We start from the raw sequence: 10728 nt of genomic DNA, 5'->3' as shown, positions 1-10728 counted from the left end.
ATATATATATATATATATATATAACAGATTTCTGTACACTCTAAAATGAATGCTAATAGGAGAGTCAAGAGTAAAAGTCTATCAGACTGACTCGATGATAAGACTAAAAGGTTTAGTCTTCACTATGGACACATAAACTTAAAGAAACCCTTTATTGATAACAAGCAGAAATAGATATACAGATAAACGAACAAAAAATAGACAGTTAGACAGACAGACAGATAGACAGATAGATAGATATATATAGACAGACAGACAGACAGGCCGGCAGATAGATAGATAGATAGATAGATGGATAGATAGATAGATAGATAGATGGATAGATAGATAGATAGATAGATAGATAGATAGATGGATAGATGGATAGATAGATAGATAGATAGATGGATGGATAGATAGATAGATAGATAGATAGATAGATAGGCTACTTTGATTAATGTGGTCTTAGGTTCCTTGTACAATAGGAAAAAGTTGGACCAGTTTTGATAATAAGTTTGCTTAATTAGAGACGACTTGGAGCTAAACAACAACTCAGGTCAGGCAAATAAGAAAAAATGTAGTAAAAAGATTACTAACAATAGCAAGTGAAATCTAAATACTTTTGTTTTAGCTATTCCAGCAAAGGTCATGCTGGAGCACTGCCTTTGCAAGATAGTCTGACTTAAATTGATTTTTACTAATAAAGTTCACAAAATAGAATAAATTTTTCTTATTATTTTTAAAAGAATTTTTAATTTGATGAATCAGTACTAATGGTCCTTTACTGGGCTCATCAGTTGAGTGATGATCTAGTGGTGACTTATTTAGGTTGAGTGACAATATAGGAGTGACATAGCTGAAGCTGAGTGACACTGTAGCAATAACTTAACTGAGATTGGGTTGACATAGGGATGACATACTGAGGACGATGTGGATAAGTAATTTAGATGATTTTGAATAATGATGTAGTGGCTCCCTTACTGTGGTTCATGGTGGTGATGTTATTTAACCACAGGCCAACCTTGACTGAGGAAGTCAATAATCAAAGCTTTCCAGCCTTGATCATCCAATCTTTTATTCAGACATAGTGTATCTAGGACTACATTATCCAATTTACTTTTCTTACTTGAAGACATTACAGTGCTGATTGAAGAGAATTTGCCTGCTATTTTTAGCAGGTTAAGTGACTATATAAAAGCTTCCTCATTGTCTCTTTCTGATAGATTTAATTAAATTCCACTCATAACAGGTAATTCCAAAATAAATTAGTAACCATCAATATAAACAAGTATTACGGAATTTAGATCCAGTTGAACTAATCCTGGATTAACAGCAGTTATTTTATCTTCTAATATCATGCCATCATGAGGATTATCTTTTAGGAAAAAAAAAACAATGAAAATTTACGAACAATTACTGTTATATGAGATCTCTTTGATCAAATTGTTGCTGTAGTTGTTTACCTCCAAATCAGCTCTGATCTGGCAAACTTATGATCTAAGGTATTCCAAATTCGATCATCCTTGCTTTTCGTGTATATCCAAAACCGTATTTTTAAAGGGTAAGGAATGATTTGAGGTTCTTGTAGGGCAAGGGGCCTTGTAGGTTCTTCCTCATTGGCTGAGGTTTACTATTGATCAATAAATAGTGAGTAATGTTATTGACTGTTTAAACATCAAAGTAGAAACCATAGAATGCCTGGGGCTTGGTGTGGTATTTGTAAAATGGAAACTAAGTGATTTGTAAGAAGGCCATTCCGGCATTCTGGTGTCTTTGGGTAGAAAAAAAAAAATCCCTAAAATATATCTTGAAAATGATAGAGAAGTTTCCCAGACGAGATTTGGTCTGCTACATAGAGCAGTTGCGTTGCTGATATTGGTGAAAACAACAACGACAGGAGGAGGAGGAAGAAGAAGAAGAAGAAGATAACAACAATAATAATCCTTTCTAATATAGGCACAATATGAGAGAAATTAGTTGATTACATTGGCCTTAGTGCTCAACTGATGCTTTTTTTTGTCAACCTTGAAAGGATGAAAGGCAAAGTCGATCTTGGTGGCATAAAAACAATAATAGTAATGGTTTCAAATTTTTTTTGCTGCCCAGTGTAATAATTTTATCTGTTATAGGTACAAGACCTGAAATTTTGGAGGACAGGGCTAGTCAATTGCATTGACCCCTTAAAGGATAAAAAATAAAGTCGACCTTGGTGGAATTTGAACCCAGAACACAGAGACAGATGAAATTCTGCCAGCTTGTTGCCTTAAAGATAATAATAATAATAATAATAATAATAATAATAATAATAATAATAATAATAATAATAATATGATGTATCAATACCAACAGATGACAACGTCGTTTCTCTAAAAGAAATGGAGAAACTTTCAAAATACGAAGACCTGGAAATAGAGGTAACTCATATGTGGAGTCTAAAAACAGAAACAATTCCTATCATAGTAGGTGCCTTAGGTATAATAAAAAAAATATTCAGACAAATACATAACAAAAATATCAGGACTTACAAATATATATAACATACAGAAAATAGCACTGCTAGGCACCACATGCATCCTACATAAAACACTTTCAATACAGTAATTATAAGAGCATCACAGCAAACCACAGCACATACCCAAGGCACACAGAGCTGCACTCGGTAGTGCACTGAAAGCACATTATAATAATAAGACTTCTGAGTAATAATAATAATAAAAATAATAAGTAATGCATATAATGCAAAGATCCTACGAGATTTTATGATTCAGTGCGGCCATGAGATAGAGAATAGGAAATCAGACATAGTGTTAATTGAGAAAGAAAGCAAACGATGCTGGATCATAGACATAGCATGCCCAGCTGACAACAAGGTATGCGATAAGGAAGAAAGAAAAGTCGATAGATCTGATAGGTTAGCTTGGGAGGTTAAGCAGTTGTGGTCGCTGAAAAAGGTGGTAGTTGTACCAATAACTGTCGGGGCCCTGGGAACAGTGAGTAAAAATCTTGAGGAGTACATGGAACAAATAGGGTCTGCAATAAGGGTGGCACACTTGCAGAAAACAGCACTGCTTGGAACCGCTTGAATACTCCAGATGGTGCTCAAAAAATAAGGGGTGTTACCTTAGTTCACTGGTAGTGAACAGCTGGCACCGTAGTACATCTCCAGCATTAGAAGCTGTGCAAAGACAATAAAATAACAAGTATAATTATTATTATTGTTGTTGTTGTTGTTGTTTCTTTTATTTTCCAAAGGGGTGTTTGATGGAGCACATTACAAGGACAGTTTACAAATCATGTATGTGGTGGTGGGGAGGGTTTACATAAAAGAGCTGAGGAGGAAGCGATAAAGGTGGCTGTGTGGTAAGAAACTTACTTCCCAACCACAAGGTCCTGAGTTCAGTCCAACTGCGTGACCCCTTGGGCAAGTGTCTTCTACTATTGCCTCAAGTCAAACAAAGCCTCGTGAATGGATCTGATAGACAGAAACTGAAAAGAATCCTATTGTATTCATGTGTGTGTGTGTGTGTGTGTGTGTGTGTGTTTGCATCCTCATAACTTAACAGTTTGGCAAAAGAGACTTATAGAATAAGTAGCAGACTTTAAAATGAAGTAAGTACTAGGGTCGATTCATTCAACTAAAAATTCTTCAAGGTGGTACCCCAGCATGGCCACAGTCTAATGACTGAAACAAGTGAACGATAAAAGATAAAAGATTGTACAAAAATTATGTGAATAAATAGATGATGCAGTTCTTCTGATACAGGAAAGCTTCCAACAAGAGCCAATCAAGGAACCCTGAGAATCCAGGATCACTCTGACCATTAGAGTAATGAGCCCTCACCTAACTGTTGTTCTTCAAGCTACAGGCACATCTTTAGAATAGTTCCATTCACCCTAACCGTTTTTGCCTCCGTTTCTCACCTTTTGACAAATTCGCTGGTTGAGAGCACTTCCCTCTTTATCCACACTTTCTTTTCTGATTGGAACTTGAGAAAGTTAATAAGGGCTTGACTAAAGAGGTGTCTGAATTCAATCCCTTCAGCTTTGTCCACTACACAAGCTCTTTTACCATAACCACTACACGGAGAAATACTACCTGTCTGGCATTGTGAAAGGCAGGTGATAGGCTAATCCTTTTGGTAGATTTGCTTGTTAACTGGATTTGTCCTTCACTCAACGACAGCTGTTCAATATAACTTCATAGATCAGTAATGCTCAGACACTACATGAGTGTATATAGAGATTTTGTCACTCTACATGTATCTCAGGCAATTCTGACCAGTGGCACTTCTGTGCCTGTAAAGTTTATCTTGAATTAGTTGTGCTCCATGGTAACACTGCCAGGCTAAAGGTTTCTGGAACTTACCCATTATAGACTCTGGACTGAGCTAGTTTCCCCTTGTCAAATTCTAGAATTTTCCTCAGAACATCATCACTCTTATTCACCATGTAATGGAGTGGTTACCGGAATGTAACGGTTATTGTCTATGCTGAAAGCAAAGATGGTGATGTTGATTCCAGCAAAAGAAAGACAGTAGCCGAAGTTGTAAATAACATATTTATTTCTCCATTACACATCATCATTTCCTAACCTTGACGACTGGGTGTATATAAAATAAATCAGGTAAAAGTGAGTTGTCTTTTCTTGTCTGAGAGTGTATGATGTTAAGTTTACATATTCTTGTTGTTACAGCAGCAGGAATGAGATAAACAGAGTGATGTTTGTTAGAATGGTGCTAGTGAACAACAAGTGAGAGACAGGAGAGGGAAGATGTATGGTGAAATATCATAGCTGTCACTTGCCACACAGGATTGCTTTCTCTCTCCCTCTGTCTGGTCTGCCTGGAACTGCTTGTATTTATAAGTATGCAGACTAGCTAGAAAAAGAGGTATACCGTTGTAACTGTGACTAGTCTCCTGTGGGTTAACTTACTTTATCTATTTAAACTTTTTGTAGCCTAGAAGGGTTATGGGTCAAGAGGAAAATGCATCAATCAAATGTTGGCAAGGCTATAGGTTGAACGAAATGATGTTATCCCTTGACAGAACAATAAGGCTGTATAGTTAAGGAGAAATTTACTGATTCAGCTTCGAAACTCAGGTAGGGCCAAGCAAGGTCTCTACATTACTCCCCACAAGAGAGTTTCTAAGAAAAAGAAATGAATGATCTAGGAAAGAAATATGAGCAAAGGACAAAGTTCTCACAAAACATAGGACCTATGCAGCCGCATGTACAAAGAAAATGCAAAAAAAAAAAAATTATATACAGTTATACAGAAACAAATGAATATATGTTAAAAACTGATGAAGCAGAAATGGAAAAAATGCAACATTTCAGGACCAAAGTGAAAAATCAATGTTCAGAATTGTGTAACATATCAGTGTGGATGGATGTGATGCAAGGCTGAGGCAGTACGCTAGTGCAGTGATTACAAATACAGTGCTGAATATACCAGTGACTGAGGCAATGCTGAATATGCCAGATGGTGCATGAGATGTTAAATGCCTTGAAATGAGCAGCAGTGAAAGTTAGCATGCTGGCATGTTGTAAAAGACAAACAACTCCCTGCATAAAATATGTGACAGATGAAGGGTCCAATAGAGGTAAGTCATGTCTACAAGGGCACAGAGAGCATGAGAAAGAAGCAAGAAAGGCATGGTGTAGTGCATGAATGTGACAGTGTAATCATGCAGGTATATGTTTGAAAAAAGAAATTTTTGCAAACAAAATATAATACAGTTAAAACATATGAACAAGGAGAAAAGGGTCCTGGAAAGTGAAAATAAACATGCATAAATGCAATGCAAAATGTTCAAACAATGGAAAAAACATGAATGCATCAAGAGAAAGAATATAACAGATGCAAGAAAAGGCAAGTACACGCAAATGAGAAAATGAGAGGCATTTAGGGCCAGTTCATATATATAGAGCCTTACATAGTCTCTTGGGCCAATGGACATGATGTGTGTGGAGCAGTGTGTGTAAGAGGTCCATAGCATGATAACCAGCCCGATACCAAGGCTCATGCTACAGAGTAAGAGATATGAATTAGCAACATGGTATCAGGACAGTGAGTGAAAATGAAAGTGTATCTGAGACTGACGGGCCAGGGTCCGACGAGATTGAAGTAGATGTAATGGAAGTGTGTGTGTATCTGGTGAAATGGAGATGACGAAAGGTGCATGAATGAGGATATGCACCATCAATGTTGGGCAGCTGAGATGATAGAGTAAGCAGAACTTCAAAGACAGGTCTTCAATGAATCAGTGGGACGAAGAGATGAGGCAAAACTGTTGAGACATCACACAGTATCTGCAAAGGTTGGCACAGGTGAATATGGAATTTGCTCATGGCAAATTTGAGAGATGTCTTGAGTGAGTCCAGGGGAGGCAAGACGTTTGCAAGTGTTGCTGATGAAAGGACTGTAAAACAGCACCTATTGCAGTGTCTGATGCATCAACCACAAGTGAAAGCTTTGCATCAGAGACACAGTGTGCAAGGAGGGATGCTGTAGAGAGAGTGTTTCACAGCGCTGAAAGCTTTGGTTTGAGTAGGAGTCAGCAAAATGGTTTCATTCTTCTTACATCGGTTCTTGAGAAGCTCGGTGAGTGGAGACAGGAGTCCAGCACAGTGAAGAATGAATCAACGATAGAAGTTAAATAAGCTGAGGAAGTGGCATAACTGGCGAAAGGGAGTCAGAGGAGAAATCTGAGGAAACAGCGAAAGGATTTGTAGAAGGTGTTACCTTGGCCATAGTTGAAAATGGGTTAGCTGCCTCAGTGATTCTGTCTGCCACCTTGGCCAGTTCATTGATAGAGGCTGATTCCTTGGTAAGATGTCAGTAGGATCTGTGTGTTGGAAGGCAGACACTTGAGGAAAGGTTGTTTAAATATATCATCTGGTAAAGTATGATCCCCCAGAAGTTGCTTCATCTGTCACAAGAGCTGTGACGGAGTTTTATCTCCCAACTTTTGGGATATCAAAAGCTGGTGTAGTAGCCATTGTTCAGAGTCAGAGGTCCTCTTAATGAGTTCCCTCTGAAAAGTGTTGTAAGATACTGAACCTGGTGGGACCATAATCAAGTCCCTGACCGCCATCATTATTTCTGGCGAAAGGACACCGATCAAATGAGTTAACTTCTGCCATATCCAAGGCATCAAAAGTACTCTTTCCTTCTACTTAGAAAATCAGTCAGGCCAGACCTTTTCAGCTTCGCCAGTCTCGCCACTCTTATTCATATTCCAATAAACATAATAGAATACCACACCTTTCTCTCTCTCTCTCTCTTCACTGCCTCGTCAATTAGGCACTTGGGGAAGATAATGGGAGCTAGGTAACAAAAGAAAATACCAGTCTTCAAACCTTTTATCTGAATCCTCCACATAACCTGTTTTACCATATCCACTAGCAGAGAAAGAGAAGTCTCCCTTCCCTGCCAAAAGAAGGTGGGGTGTCAATTTTCATACCAGACTTGGTGGACTGTCAGATTTGTAATCAGATCAGTGCAATGAACTTTTAAATCTTATGTATCTTGTTTTAATTACCTTGTGTTTTATTAAACTTGTTTATTTATTCTGTATAATTATTTCTTCTTTTATCTTTTAGACCTCTGGAGGTATGCTTTGACTGAGAAGACCAGGCAAATAAAGTGAATCCACAGCTGTAACCTACACCAGTGTCGCATAACCAGCCCACTCAAAAGTACCTTGGATCATAGGGCGACATGCCGTGCTTGAGGAGACCTATTGAGTCAAGTACATCAACATCAACATCAACAGCGATATCAAAATTAAATCACATGGAAATTGTAGTTGTGAGCCGCGTGCCGGTAGCATGTAAAAAGCACCATCCGAACGTGGCCGATGCCAGTGTTGCTTTGACTGGCTTCTGTGCCGGTGACATGTAAAAACCACCATCCAATCGTGGTCAATGCCAGCTCCTCTGGCCCCTGTGCCGGTGGCACGTAAAAAGCACCCACTACACTTTCGGAGTGGTTGGTGTTAGGAAGGGCATCCAGCTGTAGAAACACTGCCAGATCAGACTGGGGCCTGCTGCGGCCTCCTGGCTTCCCAGACTCCAGTTGAACCGTCCAACCCATGCCAGCATGGAAAACAGATGTTAAACAATGATGATAAAGATGATGATGATCTTTTAGCTTTTATGTGGTTCAGTCATTGGACTGCAGCCATACTGAAGCACTACAGTGAAGAGTTTCGCTTAATATATAAATATAGCAAATCAATTTACATTATCTATAGTGATCCCTAGTTAATCGCCCCCACCCCCACTTTTGCTACCATTAGACAGACTTAAACTATACTTCTATTGTAACAATCAATAATAAAATAAATTGACAGGATGCCACACACCCCAGTATGTGGTATCTCCTAAACAGAATTTAATGATTGAATCACAAAATAAACAAATGAACAAATAAAGAGAGTCAGATTAGATTAATTGCCATACAAAATATACAAGTAGCTAGATTTTCCGCATTTTAAATAAGTACTGATTATATAGAGGTGAGAAGATGATAAATATAATTATAGATTATTGTAGATGGAGTAGTTAGATGAAGTGGAGAAATTGCAATGATTAATTAGTCTCTATCTCTGTTGTTGTGATTGAATACTTTAGACATAGGTATGTGATTGTTAGCATCTTTTACTCTTTATTAATTACCTAACATCCATGCAATAAGATACTGACTTTCAACTTGGCCTCAAATTGAGGGATGGGTATAATTGATTATATTAACTCCAATACTTCATTAATGCTTTATTTTATCAAACCGCATAGGGCTAAAAGGCAACATTCACTCTGGTGTAAAGGCTATATTGAAATAGTGATCTTACAATCTGGCATCTACCATTATTCATAATAATAATAATCCTTTCACTATAGGCACAAAGCCTGAAATTTAGGGGGAAGGGGCTAGTCAATTACATTGACCCCCAGTACTTGACTGGTACTTATTTCATTCACCTGCAAAATGATGAAAGGCAAAGTTGGTGGAATTTGAACATAAATCTGGAAGAAATGCCATTAAGTATTTTGTCCAGAATGCTAATGATTCTACCAGCTTGTTGCCTTAAATGGTTTCAAATTTTGGCACAAGGCCAGCAACTTTTGAGGGGAGGTGGAAAGTCGATTACATCATCCCCTGTACTTGACTGGTTCTTATTTCATCGACTCCAAAAGGATGAAAGGCAAGTTGGCCACAACAGATCTTGAACTCAGAATATAGAAAAGTATGAAATGATACTGAGCAGTTTGTCCAGGTGGGGGCCCAGTTAGAATTTTCTTTAGGTGAAGTAGCCCATCCTATTAAAAAAACCCTAAATAAGGATTGTTTAAAGATGATGAACAAAATGCCCATGTTTCCAGGGGTGAATTGTTCAAACCCCAAAGAATCCCTCTTAACACACAGTTTTGATGCTCACCCAGTACTTCTGTTCATCATCAGAGATGCACATACTATCAGCCACTAAGGGATATGCTCAAATAGTTATGGTCAAGCAGCTTACAAGCAAATCTATGGTATTGAGTAGACCATTTGATTTAGCTCATCTTTTACAATTATTATTATTATTTTTTACTTTTAATCTGCATGGGGTGTGTGAAGGATAAGAGATGTTACAGTTTGACTGAAAGCTTGGGGAGGGAAAGTGGCAAAGGCAGTAGCGATATATCTTCATGTAATACAACACAGACATTTAAATGGATAGGGTTTTTCTAAGGATGTGGGCAGTACTTGTCAGCACTATCTTTTGGATTTCTCTGAGACATGGTTCTCCTGGGATCTTATCTAGATGTTTCTGACATCCCTTTTTATCATACTTAGGGCATCTACAATAACAGATGTGCTCTCTTAAATTCAAAAAGTGAAATTTCTAATCAGTGCCCTCATGATAGAAAATTTGTTTTGGAAATGTGGGCTTTCGCACTTGCTGACTAGTGAATGGAAAATGTACATAAACAGACCATTTTTAAACACAACTAGAACCATTTAAAAGACGTTAACTCTATCTCTCTCAGAAAGAGTTTTTGATTCCAAGCTGACAAAGACTAGATCTTTACCTCCATTAATAATGAAATTATGTGCCTCTGGCTACCAGGTTGATGGGTCACCTATATTACTAAGTGTAATAATAGACATGAAGCCAACAGTAATTTTGTTGTATTTATATATAAATAGGTGTGTCTGTACGTGTGTGTGTGTGTGTGTGTATGTGTGTGTGTGCATATATGTTTGTATCTGCATATGTGTGCGTGAGTATGTAATATATATGTATGTATGTATGTATGTATGTATGTATGTATGTATGTATATGTACATTGATAGATCAAAAACTGGTTAATTATTATTTATGTACATTATTGCTTGTGTAATCCACAAGTTAACTTTCAAAACATGCAATTATCTTTCTCATCATCATCATCATCGTTTAACGTCCGCTTTCCATGCTAGCATGGGTTGGACGATTTGACTGAGGACTGGTGAAACCGGATGGCAACACCAGGCTCCAGTCTGATTTGGCAGAGTTTCTACAGCTGGATGCCCTTCCTAACGCCAACCACTCAGAGAGTGTAGTGGGTGCTTTTACGTGTCACCCGCACGAAAACGGCCACGCTCGAAATGGTGTCTTTTATGTGCCACCCGCACAAGCCAGTCCAGGGGCACTGGCAACGATCTCGCTCGAAAATCCTACAGGAGCCAGTCAGGCTGTACTGGCAACGGCCACGCT

At 38.1% G+C, this 10728-nt stretch overlaps 1 protein-coding gene across 4 annotated transcripts in view; it reads right to left on the bottom strand.

The window, feature by feature from the left end:
- The window catches only part of LOC106881629 (uncharacterized), a 25610-nt gene that overhangs the window by 4990 nt on the left and 9892 nt on the right, over nucleotides 1-10728 (bottom strand). The window contains exons 1-2 of one of the 4 annotated variants that reach the window (XR_008266379.1): nucleotides 6726-6740; nucleotides 3100-3154 (exon numbers count right to left, since the gene is read on the bottom strand). The exons of 1 other annotated variant lie outside the window; for it this stretch is intronic. Coding sequence is in view for 1 of the 3 variants with exons in the window: in XM_052975176.1 (XP_052831136.1) it covers nucleotides 7343-7379 (37 nt within the window). In the remaining 2 variants the exon portion in view is untranslated. Of the gene's footprint in view, nucleotides 1-3099; nucleotides 3155-6725; nucleotides 6808-7342; nucleotides 7395-10728 lie in introns of those variants that run through there. 2 more of the 4 variants (XR_008266378.1, XM_052975176.1) reach the window with 2 other exon arrangements.

The sequence above is a fragment of the Octopus bimaculoides genome, chromosome 20 (genome assembly GCF_001194135.2).
Source record: "Octopus bimaculoides isolate UCB-OBI-ISO-001 chromosome 20, ASM119413v2, whole genome shotgun sequence".
Classification (NCBI taxonomy): Eukaryota; Metazoa; Mollusca; class Cephalopoda; order Octopoda; family Octopodidae; genus Octopus; species Octopus bimaculoides.
Note: the sequence above shows the minus strand (reverse complement) of the source record. Positions and strands in the feature narration are given on the sequence as shown.